At 41.1% G+C, this 19,461-nt stretch overlaps 1 protein-coding gene across 1 annotated transcript in view; it reads right to left on the bottom strand.

Moving 5' to 3' along the window:
* Positions 1-19,245, bottom strand: part of roraa (RAR-related orphan receptor A, paralog a) — a 204,828-nt gene extending 185,583 nt beyond the window's left edge. Inside the window, exon 1 of the mRNA XM_030766065.1 lies at positions 18,952-19,245. Coding sequence (XP_030621925.1) covers positions 18,952-19,105 — 154 coding nt within the window. The 5' untranslated portion in view covers positions 19,106-19,245. The remainder of the gene's footprint in view (positions 1-18,951) is intronic.
* Between the last annotated feature and the right edge of the window lie 216 nt (positions 19,246-19,461).

Genomic DNA, 19,461 nt, shown 5'->3' with positions numbered 1-19,461 from the left:
AACCAATTCATCAACAACAGAATGAGATGATAGTGCATGTAGTTTCATAAATATAGTAGCAAAATAAATAAATAAATTAAACAAGCCTCTCCTATTGTAAGTTGGGTCTCAGCTGTTGAAGAAATCTTTGGAAGGGAGAATATAATATAACGATCCAATGAACAGAAAGCACGCAGCATGAGTACTCTCTCTCGCTCTCTCTCTCACACACACACACACACACAGAGTTTGAAATAAAACCAGAAAGGCAGAAAATATACTGCTTTGACTGTCTGCACCATATAATCAGACATGCATACATGCATTAACAACAACAACAACAAAAAAAAAAAAGACGCAGTGACAGATTACATTTGCTGCCTGAGCAGTCAGGCGGACTCACAGAGCCTGGGTAGATGAAGATAAAGACATTTCTGAGGACTCTGCTATATAACGCCCTCACTCAGACCAGCGCCGCGCTATAACCCGACCCACTCCCTAATTGTTTTTAATGAAGACAATGTGAACCAACAGTCCCACAGAGGCTGCTGACACATAATCGTCCCCGCCCCCCCATCACCGCTTCTTCCCACTATACCACACACACACACACGCACACACACACACACACACACACACAGACACACACCACACACACTCCAGGAGCAGCCACAAAGAATGAGAAGATGAGAAGGGGGGAAAATCATAATTCGGAAGAGCGGAATTTGAATCATCCTCCTTTTCCTTCCTTGCTCTACCTTTCCCCCACAGACACACACTCATTTGTCCAATTAATAATAATGAACAGTGGTTCCAATTAAAATGTCATATTCCACATAAATTTCATTTGGAATGAGAATTACTTGAGTTGGGCGACTGTTAAAGAGGTCTGACCATACGCGCTTTTACAATGTACGGATAAAAAAAAAATGTTTTAAATAAATTGTATGAATTAATTGGCTCAATTTATGGTATCTGAAGCCACGGGCTGCAGTCTGAGTTAGGATGGTTGTTATTAAATATGACAGCTATATCAACAAACCGTGTTTTCACAAAACACTATTATTCATTCAGTGGTTGCACAAATGAAAAGGTTATTCCACAGGCATGTTTAAAATCATAAATAAATGAATAAACAAATAAATATATATGTATACTGAAATGACTTAATAGGCTCTTAAGCTGAGGACACTCAAACAGGCTATGCAGCAGAGTTCGAGTCACCTGCTTTGTTGTTTCGTTTCTTTCTTAGTTTTGTATCTCCATAAGACTTCAGTATAAAAATGAATACAATCAAAAATCAGTTGGATTAATAAGCATTTCTGTAGGTTGTGTTGAAAACCCTTGCAGTGTCCGGCATACCGGAGTCAGCAGCTGCAAGTCAGATCCAGCTGCCTAACATTTTTTTTTTTTGCTTTAGGACAGATTCTTTCTCTCTGCATATCTTTGCAGCGCCCGGTTACACAAAGAGACTCGAATTCTGTCAGCACCAAGACAGAGACAGAATGCCAGACACAGGAGGGTCAGCGTAAATGAAAACCTTTGATCCCACCTCTGTTCCACATTACAGAGATTGCTGCGTTTCTCTGCCCATTATGTAAGTGTCAACATCTGTTAGCTCTTTTGCAGTCTTCATGGAAGGCCTTAGAGCTAGGAGCTTATGCAATAGGTTAAAGCAAACCTGTAAATCAGTCGCCCTGCCGTACAGAACGGCTTACTACAAACATCGCTCTCTGTCAACGTCATCCTCACTCATCCACACAAAAGTCCCCCAAACATGATGGGGGAAAAAAACGTTCCATTTCCACGAAGGGAAACTTACAGTTACTTTTTTTCCCCCCTCTCTTTTTTTCACGAGTGTGAATAAATTCATTTTATTTCGACCTCCATTCGAAGTTGGACTACTTCACAAATGTATGCAGACAAATGTTCTAGTCTCTTAAGGGAGCATTCTGCTGGAGAAAATAAAACAGAACGTTTCTTACCCCCCCCCATTATATTTCCAGCTTAGCTATTGTTTGGGTCTGACAAGGTGCTCCATTGAATCAGATAGACTGTTACATCAAATTCACCATAATAACCCCCGTCCTACTTTCAGTAGGGAAAAATGAGAGAGCGAGAGGGAGAATGGGAAAAAGTCGGAAGACGGGTTAAGTCTGAGAGAGAGAGTGAGAGAGAGAAAGAGAGAGAGGAGACTTCCAAGGACATACTCAACTTCCTAATGGAGTCTTCAGGAGCGAGGATGTGGGTAGGTACGAGACGAACTAGGCAAAAACAGAGTAGGGACGGGGTTCACCCACTACAGGCCACAAAGTCTGACCTCTCACGTGGTAAGAAAAACAGAGAGCAAAGGTCAAGAGCACCCTGACCACTTGCTGGACTTTAAAGGGATGATGAATCTGTCCGTATCAACTGGACATGTGATTTAATGGGACAAATGATTTCATGTAGTATTTCATTCACATGGTTATCTATTTGTGAGTTTTGTTTTTCATAGGGAGATCTGTTTTTGAGTTTTGTTTTTCATAGGGAGATCTGTTTTTGAGTTTTGTTTTTCATGGGGAGATCTATTTGTGAGTTTTGTTTTTCATAGGGAGATCTATTTGTGAGTTTTGTTTTTCATAGGGAGATCTATTTTTGAGTTTTGTTTTTCATAGGGAGATATATTTGTGAGTTTCGTTTTTCACAGGGAGATCTGTTTGTGAGTTTTGTTTTTCGCAGGGAGATCTGTTTGTGAATTGGAACCGTAACTTGTGAGGGTCACTTGTTCCTCAAAAACTGACAGAGCAAAATACCAGACAGGTATGGTAACAGAGTTCTACATCACATTCTCATAATTCAATTCAATTCAGTTCAATTCAATTTTACTTATTCATTGCTTTTTTTAAAACAGATATTTTCACAAACCAGATGTACAGGATAGCAGGCCTGAGAGCCCCAGTGAGTGAGCCCAAGGCGACAACGTTAAGGAAAAACTCCCTTTGGCTGTGATAGGAAAAAACCTGGGGAGGGAGCCAGACTTGAAAGGGAGAGATGCATGCATGAGAAATGCATGGAGGAATGCACATATCTCACTGCTGGCTTAAGGGGCTGATGTCTGTGACATAGGAGAGATTTATGGTACTTAAGTAATATTCAGAATGTCAAGAGGAGGCTCTTCTGATCGTAACTGCCCGTTTTCCCCTGGAAACTACTCCTGCTGCTATGCTCCAAAGACCTGCTCTTATACCACACACACTCACACACACACACACACACACACAGAGCAACCACCATTATCAAAACAAGACATCTTTGACACAACAGTAAATATGCTACTTGTAAAAATAAATAAATAAATTATTATTATTATTATTAATAATAATAATAATAATAATAATAATAATAAAGAAAGGACTTAAAAATGACAGCCCACTGTAACATGTTAAACTACTGTAAAATTCCAACCTTGATGAAATGAAGGGTACTTGCAAACCTGTCCATGCAGTGGACTAAGAGGGTCTCTGACTGATCACAGCAGAAAAGGGCAAAAACAGCAGCAGCAGCAGCAACAACAACAACAACAACAAATTCCACCACATTACATTACACCACACCATGAACAAACATAGATCATAATTAAAACATCTAAGGCTGGCAAACATAACTTATAATTGTTTCCTCTGTATTGGCTGAAAGCAAATATTAAATACCCCCCCCCTCTCTTTCTCCAAGTCTGTCAGGTTTTACGAGCAATGTGTGCTCTGTGAGAGGCCCTTTCCTCATCCCTGTACACAAACAGTCTCTTGCACAGGCACACACTGATGGTTTAAACATGTACAAAAAATAAAAAAAAAAACAGGCTCCATGAAATCCCACAGCTCCCATAGTAAATATACCTCATCTTATATCAAAATACATTTTTGGTTATTAAGAGTTTAATACCCCAGCCATCTAGGAAATTAAAATATGTTTATAGCTGGGTGTGTACCTATATACTGTCAAATGATGGAATGCTTGACTGACCAATAGCAGAGTTTTATAAAGGGTGTTAACCCGCCCATCTGACAAGTGTTTTAATCAGACTGACGCACAGCGTTTAATTAGCTAAAACCTCCTCCCTTTTTCACAGCTATCTAGATTTAGCAGCGGGAGAAACAGAGTTACTACAATGCTTTGTCCATATGTCCACAGTCGCACATCAGACAGCTACTCTGAGCTTTATTGGTAAAGCATCAACTTTTAGTTCAAAGTAAAAACAAATGACAGACGTTCGGGCCCCTTGGCGGCACGCAGAGTGGGCATAAGAGCAAAGCGGGGCAGCTCGACTTGAGCCGAGCCAAGCCGAGCCGTGCTGGAGAGAGGTAAAAGACACTCTTCGCTCAAAAAGAGTATGCTGTCTTTCAAAAAGCCCCGCTAGGAGTTAGCGATCAGCAGCTCTTCACCAGAGGCTGATTTCCCCTTTGGGCCAAACGGCGCTGGACGGTACTAATGTGGGTGTGGGGGGTGGGGAGGGGGTTGGGGGTCGGGGGGGGGGGGGGGGGGGGGGGGTGGGCTAGACCCAGTGGGTTCTGGGAGACGAGGCTGGGCCCCACACGGCTGCGGCTCAAATTATTCCCAGCCCAACTGTCATTGCTGGCACACGCAATGGCCCCTTCAAGCACATAATCTGTGCTCGTATGGCTGTTAAGCAACACACACACGCACACACACACACACACACACACACATACACACACACACACACACACACATGCTGAGAGTGTGCAATCTCTTTTTGCAATTGTGAATTTCATTTTCAATTGTAATGTGGCAACTTGCTACTATGTTTCTATTCTTCTCATTCATAATAATATATAAAGACTTGCATATGAGAATAAAAAGATTATGAGGGCTTTGTGCAGTCATATAGCTGACCATACACAATAACATATATGATAGAAAGGAGAAGCCACTCAACTGCATATTCTATATCTCCTCTGTTAATGTCTGAGTTAATTTACTTCAACTGCTTGCGTTATTCTATGCATGTCAGTAATGGTGGTGATACTGTACAAATGAATGAATGTTAAGCAAATGTCAAAAAAAAAAAAAGAGTTGAACTCCTGTTGTTTTACTGGTATCTCACACTAAACTGGCTACACCAGAATCCACTAATGAGTATCTGAGTTTCACTAACACAAAGCAATAGCCTTCAGGGACACCTCCGACTGTGTTGGACTGTCAGCTAGCTTTCAATTCAGTCCATTATGGCAATGGACTGATATTCACTTCATTAACTGAAACTCTCCCATCAGTTTCCACAGAAATGTAAAGATTCATTTTCAGTTAATTCCGCAACAATAAAAGACAATCACAAATCCAGAATCTGAGATCACAGACAATGCAGACACTTCCAACATATCTGATACTGAGTCTCACAGTTGGGTTCTGCGACCCGCTCTGCTGTTGAGCTCCAGGTCCATATTGCTAGCGGAGTGTGTGTCGGGGTGGTTCTGAGTTAAGACCCCAGTGGTCTGTCACACACTCCCTCCGCATTAATGTGGATTCACACTGAGGGGGTCCTGTCGCTCATCTCTCCCGATGACAGAGCGTTAATGTCAGCCGAGTCCGGGTGAGACCGGCGCCGTGTCACCGCGCGAAAAATGGCCGGGGCGCTCCACGCTCAGCCGTCTCCTTTAATTGGCTAAAACAAAGTAATTTGAGAGCCGCGCAGGGGTGCGCGAGGGGCTAAATGACAGGACAGAAGGTCAGCGCTTCTCTCTCACTCCACTGCACGATTTCCGCCACCACGCCCAGCATGCCTTTGAGTTAATATTGAGATCCATTATACGGCAGCCTTGCACCATCTGCCTCCGAAATCACCGAGCGGTAGAGCTACGATACGCTATGTCGAGGACTCAAACTTTCACATTCAATTAATTTACAGTGTCTTAAGATCAGATCGCGCGCTCAGACGGGCCCGGCTGCGTTTCACAGTACTCTGTGTTTTCATGGGAGAACGAGGGGGAAACGTTTCAATGAATTAGTTTGTCCTCAGATCGTTTCTATGGTGCTAGCCAAGCAGGATAGATCAGCTTACAAAGAAAAGAGATTGAGAGAGCACAACTTCACCAATTAGGCCGTTAGCTTATCTTGTTCCCTGGTTGTGTGAGCAATATTCAGTGAAAAGAAAAAAGGAGAGGCAGGAGGCATTTCGAGAAACCAATAGTCTTCTCTGTATACGGGTCAAAGGCAAGCTCGCCAGAGTCTTTGTGGAGGTCGGAGTGGTGTGTCATCAAACTGTGAAGATTACACACCGGTGAGATAACCAGAGCAGTGCCTCAGGTGCACATGCACGCACACGCACACACGCACGCACACACACACACACACGCAAACGCATGCACATGCACACACAAAGGCCTCAGCCCCCACTATCCCCACATTCCTGCACTCACTGGCCGTTAAGAGATTTCAACACACCAACACACAATTGCAGTATTTGTTTATCTTAAAGAAAGAAAGAAAGAAAGAAAGAAGGGCAAAAAGAGAGAGAGACAGATGGATTTATCACATACCACTTCAGCCACAGTCCCTCTTGCCAGAAACATGATTTTACTCCTTTGTTAAAGGCACTCAGACAGTGGGCTGCAGATAGTACAAGAAATGCCTGATACAATACTTGTAGTGTGGCATGAAGAAAAAAATATAATCAAAAATGCAAAATAAATGTGTGCTTCTTATTTATTTTGATGTTGCAAACGTGTGTGTGTGTGTGTGTGTGTGTGTACGCAAGCATATGTGTGCAAATTTGCATGTATGTGTGTGTGTGTGTGTTTGTGCTCTAATGCACTTTGTTGCTCTGTTATACAAATGAGTGTCTTGTCTGTGTGGGTTTTCTCGCAGGTGCAGCCCATGTACGGATCAGAGGAGGCGCAGGGGCTGGGGGCTATGTTGGCACAACTGTCCCCGGGATAATCTTTTAACATGTCCCTGTATTTGCATCGAGTTGGGGAGGGAGGAGGAACCACCACTGCCACCCATGACAGCATGTATGCAGCAGTGCCATGGGTGCGGAATTCTAGGTGCCAACGCCCGTGGGCTCTGTTGGTTCTTATCAATCTGATTCAGGACACAGTCATCAATCTCTCCTGTCCACTCTTCCCACGTGCAATCAAATCATCGGAGGGAGAGAGAGAAAGCCAGACCCACGGCCCGCCAGCCTAATTGCTACCTTTGTGTTCAGATGGTTTGGCGGTGCGTATTTGTCATGTCTTTGTTACAGCTGGTGTGGCTTACAACTTGTGTACTGGCCTCTGCTGCTTTCTGAAAAGAATGCAAAAAACCATTCTACTGAAAGCCCTTGGTGTAAAAGTGACAGGCTATCCACTGAGCCTCACAGGTTGGAAAAACAACAACAACAACAACAACAACAACAACAACAACAAAAGACTTTGAACAGAAACAGCAGGCATGATTGGTCAAATAGGCTAATTGACATTTTCAATTTTCCTGCTTGCAATAGCTCACCTCATTGATTTTGTATGAATATTAGCATTTTACAGTGTAATAAAGAGACCGTGAGAGTAATGCTGTCTTGTAATTTGAACTGTCTCATTTCTCAGGCCCGAATCGCCATGAATGAACGTAGCAGTTTGTTACTGTCAAACTCAAACTTCCTTTTTTTAATGTGACATTTGAGAGTACTGGAAGTGCAAATGCCAGTTCAGGGTAGAGCAGATTCATTCGCTATAAGTATTCTCCTCTCATCTCAGGAAATAAAAGTTCCGTATATGACTCCTGGTGTCATTACATAATCCTTTCCATTAATCCCTTTCATTTTTTTCAGGGGGAAAATGTAGGATGATGTCTCTTCATTAATACATTGACCATTATCGAAATCCACTATACATTTGTTTTATGCCTCTCCGGGGCTTTTTTTCTTTTTCCTTGCCCAATACTGCTGTTCCGACTTTCATGAATTACGTACATCTGAAACAATGCCCAGCAGTGAACCCGAGACAATGGGCCACTAGGAGGCAGAGAGTGTGTGTGTGCGTGTGTGTGAGAGAGAGAGAGAGAGAGAGAGACCCAAGCTGACACCTCACTGGCCTGTTAATCCGTGCTGTTAGTGATGGCTGGAGTTTGAAAGGCACTTTGTCCAATTAGAACTCTGCAGCAAATTTCCACCTGGCCCTGACAGAGATAAAGTGTCTCTTTGAGAAGACAGAGTGGCACCCAGCCAGGTAAGAGAGCCCAAACATTGCTTCTGGTGCAAACAGCAATTAATGAGACTCCCAAGTAGTCTACGCTAACTGCAAATGGATAGATAATGATTATTCTCCCTATCAATTAAAAGCAGAAAACTGTCATTTGTGTCTTTCTGACGTTTTTTTTTTTTTGGGTGAAAGTACACAGCTTAGACAAACCACCAGCAGCAGCACAGGCGAGTCAATCACTGTCAGAGGAGAGAGACTGAAGGAGGAGAGAAAGAGCCGGTAGTGTAACTGCAAACGCACCCCCATTGATACCCAGTGACAGATGTGTACAATAAATTCCTGGGCACATCATAATTTTAACCCCCCCCCCCCCCCCCCCTTTCAAAAGAGCTTTCTTTCTTCTGTCACATTGGCTGAGAGCAAAGTTCCAACTATACCAAACTACCCCCAAGAAAGCCTTGATTTTATTCAGCCTGTTCCCCATGTCACTCAGTAACTGACTAACAACTGCACAGCTGCATAAAAGAATTCACTGCTACCTGTGGCCGAAAGGTAACATGACTGGCTGCAATTTTGATATAACTATTTCAGATTAAATTCCATGGATGTATAAATAGAAAGGGGGAAGAAATCAGACGTGTGTAATGGCCTTCCCAGGAGAATAAAAGTTCCCCTGAGGAATGAAAGATCATTTGATAGACAAATTCGGCAAAGCCACTAGTGTTCCGAGTAGATTACATCAAGCTTATTCAAATCTTTCTGTCAACTTGTCCAGATCAATTCAGCAATACAAAACCCACACAACCTGACAAAGGGAATTTAGTATCTAAGTTCAAATAATTTCCCTGTATGTGAACGCTTAGTTTTGCTCCATTTGCTGTGTAACCTTATCATTCTTCAAATATGTAAAAACCTGTCTCAATAAACATATTTTGTTCTTTCGGTTCATGCAACACAGTTAGTGAAAGTCAAATTATTTCTAATCCAGCAGTCACTGAACCTGTAGTTAGCCATGCACGTGTACATTAAGATAATATGTACATGTTTTAATTTCACCATACAAAATGGTCAGCAAATCTAAACCAAGACCATGATTATGATAGGGCATTTCATAGGAGTAAATTTCCCCTCTCAAAGCTAAAGAACATGGGTTACAAGCCCCTATCTTCCTATTTCTGCATGTCTATTTCTGTCTGTCACGTAAAAATAGGGTTTTAATAACCACACATCGGGTTAATGGCTACATTACAGTCGCTGCATTAGGCAAAAAGTAGAAACCTGATCGATAAGGCAGAGAAACTTGCGTCAGGGAGACCGCGGGACGTGATTGGTGTGGGCAAACACGGGAAAGAGAGGAGTTTACTTTTCCATCAATGCCAGAGATCCAAAGATCTGCTCCACCAACCACCAGACTTCAGGCCTACATCACTGCTCTCCAATATTTTTCCCCTGTGACATCAATCTACGCAAGCCACATATTAAATATTCATGTGCACCCTGAGGTCCTTCAGCCCACTGTTTATGAAAAATAACATTTTTAAGAGATTTTTTTTTTTTTTTGTGGTTGGTATTCAGTGCACTATCATTTCAAATGCATGGGATTTATGTAGTAAATTGGGTAAAATTACATCACAATGTTGAGGTGTTAAGCCATTTCAGAGTGATGTTGTTGCGCTCCGTCCTGTGGTTGATTATTAGTCTGTCTTAAGAAACCGATTTAAAAACCCAATTCTGCAGTTTATAGTGTTAGTGTACAGTGTATAGTGTACCCTCTCTAAAACAGAACATGCTATAATCAGAACACTAGAAGCAATCAATGACACCAACACCATAAACGGTCCTCTTAGCACTCATGAAATATTAACTGAAAACAGGCATGCATTTCATGTATGTACCCTTATTTGTAGCTATACTGTTGTAGTCACAGAAACCAAAAACGCAAGACCATTTTGCTGCCCAAAGGAGTCAGGATGAAGGTCAGAAATGACACTTAAAGTCCTGGGACAGACCCCCCTCTCTCTGATGACCAAAAGATATTTAAATAAGAATGAGCTAATGGATTCAGATCCAGTGTGTCTGGGCATGATTTATACCTGTGGGGATAGTTTAAGCACTCTGGTCCACTGCTCTGCTGTAATTGGTGAAACAGACGGAGAGAAGGCCTCCAATAGTAATAATTAGTTGGTTGGATCATCAGAAAAGAAAAAAAAATCTGTCCAAGCGAGATTTTAATCAAAGATTGAAAATAGAGGCTGATTGTAATCTGTACTCAGAAGTCACCAGGGGTGTTTGAAGAATATGATGTTCTCGGGTCTGAAGCTAATTCGATTAAGAGTTTCACATACCTGAAGGGAGTGATTCTCAATCTCCCCTCTTTTTTTATTCTATTTTTTTTTTCATGAGATTATGTCTTGCATGTTAATCAAATGAATAATCAACTATCAAAAATCTAACTGATTTCGAGTTGCCTTATCTTTTCCCCCCATCTCCAAAACTTGTGTGTTTGGCAAAAAAAAAAAGCAACAAAATGGTTTTATCAAGAGCTGAGTCAGGCAGCCAACTTCACAAAGTCATCCAAAGACGCATCAAAATAAGTTGCAGCAAAACACTGCAACACGGAAATGAAAAACATATACAAGTCAGACACACCCCAAATGATGCCAGAACTTTAAATATGGGTATTATGCTGACTGCCATGTGTCTTTTCTTTTTCTTTTATCATTTTGAATCTTCTGTGTATCTGTGCAATCATATAAATCTACTGTGAATTGACATAAGTCAGTAACATACAGAAACACAGAAAACATAAGACACACAACACAGGCACATACGCAAGCACAATCACAAACCATGAAAAGAAAATCAACTGGCCTCAGAGGAGAAAAAGAAATCGTCCAGTTCAGGAAATGGTCACGCTTTTTCATGTCTCTCTCGTCTCTCCATACTTATGTTTTACGAGCATGGCGAACATGTCTTGTTAAAGAACATTTTAAGATGAAAAGCAGACAACCTTACGCAACCGCAGTTTCAATTAAGGAGGCCTAACAGCCATTCGGAAACAAACACAATTACATTCAAATGTCGTTTCCCCACACGGAACACTCTTACCACTGTGCAATGGAATCAAGAAATCAGTTTTCATTTCAGTTCTCTGACTATCATTTATCAAAACTCAACACAAAAATAAATGAAATAAATAAAACCCACAAAGAAACAGCTTCATCCCACTGTCCAAGAGGAGGTAAACAACTCTGGAGGGGACCGCTGCTGGAATTCTGTCTATTTTACGCCACCACCCTCTTGTTGTTTTAAAGAACAGCACACGCACACCATGTTGGAGAACCGGCGGTTGGCTCTCTGTCACTCATCCTTGAGTGTTGGACACATGTTGATATGCTCTTCACAGATGAGATGAATTACTGTCAGCAGGAAACAGTGCTATTCTATACCCTATACCAGATTCACACAAGTGTTGAGCATTTCTCTATGAAAGCCGTCCAGGGCTTTCATGTGCAGCAGTCCTGCTGATTTTTAACTAATTCACCAGTCCTCCACCGTGTGCTGCGCTTCCACGTTTTCCCGGTTCTGGAACGAGCTGTTAACTGCTTGGGTTGAAAAAAATTCCACTGAGTGATTGCTCAGACCAAACTCATCACCTCTTTTTCCCATGAGGACTTTCAGAAAAGGCCCATTACCTATGCCAGCTCCACGTCGGTGTACCCTTCATTACGGCACAGGCCTAGTTAGGGCAAGCGCGACATGCGCGAAATTGTAAATTTAGACTTCTTTTAAAGTTCTCCCATAATGCATCTGGTGGAGCTCCATTCATTACTATTTAAACTGGCTATGTCAGATAGTCACTTCTGTAAATGGGCCATGGATCTGAGCTAGAGCCCTCGTCGCTGGAGACTCAATATCAGATGTGGTGCTTGTCACCAGCCGAAGGCTCCTTTGCCAGCCCCAGTTCCGCCACTGGTGACTTCAACTCCAAAATAAATCGTCCCACAAGGACGTAACTTTCAAATGTAGTTGAAAGAGGCAAAACTTTGCTTAATTTGGACACTGCCGCATTAATTATCCATGTGTAATCAATACGGGACAAAATTAGGACATGTTTGTGACATACAGGCCTCAACTTTTACTTCTGATTGCAAAACTCAACCAAAAGTTATGAACTGAGCATGGCGTGAAAGTACGAGAAATATTTCAAGTATTTTGAGAAGCATTTACATAAGCATTCACAAAATTTGCAGTCGCTCTGCAATAACGTTTATGAAATAGTTTAGTTGTACGATGCATTGTCGTGTTAAGAAGTGAACTAATGATAGCACTGAAAACATTGGCAAAGCCATTATAAGAAAATGTATAGAATAGCTACGGGCAAGTTTCATACATGCTGGTAACTGACATTCCTCTTGTATTACACTCATACGTACATTGACTGCAGATACCTCTGCATGCGTACGACTAGCGGAATAACAAACGAGTGCGATCAGTCACCACTGCCACAAAGACAGAGAGCATGCGTGACGCAATAGAAAGACAATCATTCAAGCAGGAAAAAATCCCCTTGTAGTCATATATTACATAAATATACCATATTCAATTATGGCAAAAATAACAAATCAACAACTCTGGCTGAATAGAAAATATTGCAAAACTAATTTGTGCAAGTAAATGGCATGTTCAACTGAGAAAACCGAGTTCTCCCTCATCCGTGGACAAGAAGAAACCTCTTCAAATCCTATATATGGAGTTGAAATGTCTCGCAGACAAATTAATAATTTGGAGGAAAAGTAACAAGCCCTGGAATAATAATTTGTGTCACCATATGTGAGATTGTGAATGGTAATTTAATGCGTTTCTGCGTGCAATTTCAGACACATTTTAAATTATTTAAAGCCACAAAACAAATTAGAGATATGGCAGATGCTATCTCAACTGTTTCATAATTTTCAAAGACATATTATTTAGCTTATATGATGTGAGGGTGTATTAGTACGTCTAAACAACAAACAGTTGTCTGAAACAGCCAAACTGAAAGCATGATATGCCAATTCAAATGTGAATTATTTAATAGTGTTAGTATGACAGAATCCGTGTTGTCTTATCTAAGGATTAACTGCATCTGGCCATATACAAAGCACTATGCATAATGAGTAACCAGATAATGCTAAATGGACTTTGCATTGCACTGTCTAGCAAAGACTTGCCATGTGAAAAATGGCTAAAGAGCAGCATTTTTTTTTTTTAGCATATTGACAAGTTGAACATACTGGTAGTTTCCAGAGTCAATAAAGTTGATCTGAGGAGTTTGTAAAAGATATGAATTATAATCTTCCCTAGAGCAGGGATAAACCTGCCTCACTCAATCTGGACCTCTCTATTACCTGTCGGTGGAAAAGAAAAACCTGAGGAATGTAGCCTGAACAATTCAATTCAACACGAAAGATGTTCAGGGCCTCAGGTCTTGAATCAACACCAGGGACCGTATACAGCATACAGTGTCTCAAAGTCACATACAAGTAGGCGCTTGAGTAGCTTGTTCCACATAATACCTTCACCGATCAGAAAAAAAAAAAAAAAAAAAAACAGTGGAGGGAAGGAACCAATTATTACATCGAGAGCCGTCTGCCAAAAAAGAGATCCGTGCAATGGCTCTGCTCCCAGGGACGCGGCCCTGCTGCTTGGCCGGTGTGTGCGTCTTGGCTACGGTTAGTACTCGTGGGGAGGGGAGAAAAAAAAAAACCTAATCCCTGAGAATATCACAGGCTCTCTAACATTGCTGTCAGATAGACTTGCATGAATGGCATGCCAGCCCGCGGCTTCTCTGCAGCTTTGCGCAAAAACCTTGTTTAGAGGCCTCTGGAACTCCCCCGTGTCCCATTCGTCTTCTGTCAGCACAGAGTAAACACACAGGCTGCCACTGCACTCTGCACAAAATAACATCACTCCCGTATGCCAGTCAGAGTCCACTTTAAGGGCCCGGACCCCGAGGGCCAGGGGCCACGCCACGCTGGGTTACCACCAACAAAGGCCCCGCGTCTTATATTGAAGGTTGCGTAAGCGGCATCTAGTGAAACGTTACCGCGTGGAAGGCTATGCCAAAGATAGCTTGAGTTCTGGTTAATGGATAAATGGGTGGACTGATGTTAAAACACGTCAGGTGGCAAACGGATCCATGTTCTGATGGGAAAGGATCAATTCTATTGGCTTAATAAGGAAGCTCATATCAGAAAGCCCAGCTTGGCTGTTTTCAGCCAATCAAATCTCCCCCCTGCTGGAAGGAATCAATTGCCACAACACCAGGTGACACATATTTCACCACGGCGCGGTGACGAGGGAGCAAAATATTATTGTCTGCCATGCCAACTAATACATAATTACATGCTAGTCATCCACAGATGGCTGGCCAGCAGTCCAGCCACTTCATTCCAAATGAAGAAAATTAAGTTAAGGCAATGCTCCGCACAATGTGAATGAGTACAAGTCAGAACAAGCACGTCCCAGAGATCCGCTGATAGAGGGAGCAGACCAGCAATCGTTGCACAAAGCCCACCCCCTTCCCTCCCGGCACGCTGTTCCAGACCAGCTTGAGTAATTTAAAGCCTTTTTAACATGATTGTAAGAGTACACACACTGAAGTCGGCAAGGGTTGAAACGGGGTAGGGTTAATGGGGAAAACGTGGATAAGGCAGCAGAGTTTTCTATTATATTTTTTTATCCATTTCCATTGCCGACTCACACAGCCTCTACCGCTATTTAACAAAGCGTTCATATCGATTGTTTCCAAACTTCCCCCTATGTGTTGCTGCAGTATGATAATAACACGACTTTGTCTTAAGAAGAATGATCTAGACGTGTAGACTCTGCCTCTCTGACCCTCTGTGCTTCTACTTTACAAAGAGTCACTGCTGAAAAATGCCTACAGTACCTCTGAAACACTAATTCGGGTTAAAATTGAAAATAAAAATGTACACAGCAACCTGGAATCAAAACCAAATATGAAAAAGGCAGTATTGAGAGTTTGCTAAGGCCTGTAAAAGAGGAATTTTATTCCTCGGCAAAGGTTTTTGTTCCAGATGTTGGTTTCCGTGGATAAACTGAAGAATGGTGTCTGGACTTTGCACTGTAATTATGAAAATGCTTCACATGTTTGTAACAAAAATCTAAGCCACTGCGTCTGATTGGTTTACATTTTTTGTTTGTTTAAACTCATTTTAGGTTAAGCCATGAGCCAAAAGTAATTTATACCTTCCCTTGAACAACACTTACATAAAGTGATTAAAAAAGTTTTGAGGTTTTTGTTTGTATTTCAAACTCTGCAGTATTTACAAAACAACATATAGATAAAAGAGTGTCACAGATATAGAATTAGAGATGACCCACAGTGATAATTTGGCTATAATGCAAAGCTGTTCTACTTTTTCCTGTTACATCACATCAAGGTACACTAATTTTCATACAATTCCTCTTTCACTAGAGTCCTGATGTAAGAAAAAAAGAGTTACTACATGCAAGCAATTTTACCTTTGCTCTGGTAAATGTGATTAGTGACCTCTAGGAAATGACAGTTTTTATCTTTTTTTTTTTTTAAAGAAAAGTACTATTTTTAAAACTATTACAAAATTCTGTTGTTGGTTACTGACATTTGTCTGTCTAATTCAATAAAATTATTCATTGACTTTCTTAACAAATATTAGTAAAAAGTAATGCAGCAATTGGCTTCAAATGCTAATACTGAACCAGCATGCTTTTACACTGCAGCAAAGCACCACCGTCTATGATAACCACATGTTCCATATCACAAATATATCCTTACATTTCATTTTGAACCATGATTACCAGATGCACCAATATGAGGTACGAAAGTGAACAATAAAAACAAACAAACAAACAGTTTGTTGTTTTCTTTAAAACATGGGGGGGGGGGGGCATAATTCTAGTATGCTTTATCAACATACTGAAGAGAAGATATAACAGACCAAACCAAAATGGTCTGTATTATAAATTCACTGTGGATATTACAAGTATCACTGTTAACTGTGATACATCTTAACCTCAGCATATAGTAACTGCTGCATTGCGTAAGATGTTCTCTAGCACCTCAATATTTCCAACATGCCTTGAACACAGTATATGAACAAAGGACACCTAATCAGATAATCCTATGTAAAGAAAAAGAGGGATAAGACAGACTGTTTTCAGTGTAATGCATAAAAATAATAAGCTAAAACAGCTAAAAAGATTGGGCACAGCTTTTCAAAGTTTCAGTGTGCAAGCAGACATATTCAAAATGAACCAGGGCAAAAGTACTATGATAACAGTGATACTTATGGTAATAAATAAGTTATACTAATAACCATTACATGTAGAGCAGACCTTTTTCAGTGACCTGATACAGGCCTGTGTCACTCTCAATAATTCACTGAATGAGTCTATGCTACCCCCCCGCGTTCCACAGTTCACAGAAAAAGCTGTCCTCGTAGTTAAAGCTTTGTGCAAAAGAAATATTTACTTTGATTTCCTGAGCATCACTCACACTATGTCAGCCCCCACAGCAGGCAGACTGGATTTACCAGAGCATTGACCAGTCAACAGAGCCCAGGAATCAAACCCACCACTGTGACTGAGTCAGGCCTATGCTAGAGTAGGCTACGAGCACAATTACAACATTATGTAATTGTTTAAACTGGGCTATGGCTATGGTGCATAATTATAGAGGCCAGATAAAGCCCAAGGTCTTTCCAAGTCATTAACATGTTCCCAGCCAAAACACAACTTAAAAAAAGAAAATCCATAGAAAAACAGTTAAAATTAATTCTAAATGACAACAAGTAATTTTTGTAAAAGTTCTATACTTACAAAATTTGTTATATTAAATGTGTTGCCTATTTGTGAAATCATTATCAAAACTTAGAAACAACAGTCCTTGACAGTATTGATGCAGTCCATCCTATTTCCTACACTACAGTTCTTTCCAAGATTCTTTATTCTTAACCAGCTATTATTGTTGTTGTTATTATTATCATTATTATTATTATTATTATTATTATTATTATAATTATTAGTGGTGGTGTCCTCTCACTGTTATTGTAGACGCATGTTTTGTGACAGTTCACTCCTTTGGGGCTAAAAGACAACAATTATTCACTACTAATTATTCTGACAGTCAAGTTAGGACAGTTGTTGCCAGGGTCTGGTAAAACCAGACTCACTTTTAAACATTGTTGAGGCGGGTTATCACACTGAATATTTTATTTCTTTATCGCCGATTCAGAGTTACATAATTGCCCAACTACAGCGTTCTTTCCCTCCTGTTCCTTTCCAGATGCACTTTAATCCTATGCAGAAAAGGGTGGGGTGAATATAGGTCAGCAGGTTAGGAGTGTGTCAGAGCCAGACTTCTTCATTTGAAAAAAACTAGCTCCAACCAACCTAAAAACCCTCAGCCGGCAAAATGCCTTCATACCTGCCTCCGTCTGCTATTACATAACCGGGCAAGGGTTGGAAACTACCACGTAACAAAGTGAAACAATGTTCTTTCATAGTAGCCACACGCGTTTAGATGTAGCACTATAGCGGCTATATTTCGACATTATTAAACATAGTCGTGTTTTGGGGAGATTTGTACAACTCGTGAAAAAATTGAAACGATATCTAACGACTTTGCCCTTCTCTCGCGCGCGCGTTCCTCTGTTTATGGCAAAACTTGTTACATAACCCGCTTACATTCCACATTCACCCTATCAGCCTCTAAATATACCCTTCCGCCGAAGAAATGTGTACTATATGAACAACGATTCCGTGCTTAACAATCGTTTCTGTCTTACATTGAGTCAGAATACTGTTAAAAGACAGCATGTATTCTTGAGAAAGTGTCTTGGTAAAGCGATATATTTTCCACTGAACTTGGATGAGCTAAGTTGAATGGAGGCAGCCGAGGGGGGAGTGGCCAATCGGCTACTGTCTGTACTGTAAAACAGAGACAGTAGATTATCAGACAAATTCGTCGTTAATATAAACTGTTAAGACTACTGTGATTGTTGGAAGATATTAATGCGGCTTTAAAAACACCCCAAAGCTTCCACAAATTCACCCTAAGCAACTGACATCATTTCACGTCAGCAATAAGCTGCATTAAAGAACACACAGACGCTCGCTGAGAAAGCAAAGGAAAGTATGATAACAGATAATGTTAAAGAAAAAACATATATAGACCCCTGAACACGCACTAGTAAAACCCTGCATGATTCTTCCAAAACAATGTCATATCAGCCTCTTAAAAATTGACATGGCAGGCGCTGCGCTCGTGAAGTCGCCAATAGTTCACTTTATCGAACTTCGATTGAAGAAATTTACGTTCCATCAGTCTAATCTCTTACTTTCGAAATGTAAATGTTCGAATGTTTTCTCCCACAGTCACGCAAATCTGATTTCCCTATCTATATCCGTTCTGTCCGCTGTGATATATTAATTTTCGTATTTTAGTCCTCAGCGCTAGCTCTTGTCATAGCCAACAACAATGGTTGGATCTGTCAAATCTTAGAGGTGAGGCGACTAGAGCCTAACTCTTGATGTGTTTTAATTTCCAAACACTGTAAAATTATCAGTGAGATTTGTATTTGGGGCATATTTAAAATAAACAGCTATCGTTTATTATTATTATAATGATCAAATCTTGATTTTCGGGTTTAAGTTGAGCGTGCAATGAATTCACTTTGAAGTTTGATGCAGCAATTGTAGGGCTAAATCGATACCCCATTCATTTAAACTTATCACAGCTTCTTACCTCTGTTGGTGCTAGAACAGCTCTGCCTTCGAACGGGGGCTTGGTGGTCAGCTTTCCGGAGAGTCTCCAGGTTTACCGGGGTTTCCCTGACCGGGGTAGCCGGCTCTGAGGCGCTGTTGCCCGGGTCGCTTGCTGGATCTGGAGGAGACTCCATGTTGTATTTTCAGATTTATATTTTTAAGCTATTGCTAGTGTATCACGATGCGTCTCGATGAGGTTGAGAGCTACGAGACTTCGCCTAGCTATGTATTTTAGAGCACAACTAAGAAATGTGAAAACGCGAGTGTAGCTAGAGGTGGGTGTGTAGGTTTGATTGTCCACTGGTAGCGCTAGAGAGAGCTGCTCCAGTCAAACAGCTGAAAAGGGAGAGGTTGTCAATAGTCGATGAATGGATGTACGCGGCGTTACGGGCTCTACGCAGGACGGTCCAACAATTTGTGTCCTTTCCTCTCAGTTTCCCCGTGTCTCAAAACTGTGACATTGGCGTTTATTCTAAAGAAGATCTCAAAA

Source organism: Chanos chanos, chromosome 2 (assembly GCF_902362185.1).
Source record: "Chanos chanos chromosome 2, fChaCha1.1, whole genome shotgun sequence".
Classification (NCBI taxonomy): Eukaryota; Metazoa; Chordata; class Actinopteri; order Gonorynchiformes; family Chanidae; genus Chanos; species Chanos chanos.
This window is presented reverse-complemented; position numbering and strand designations above follow the sequence as displayed.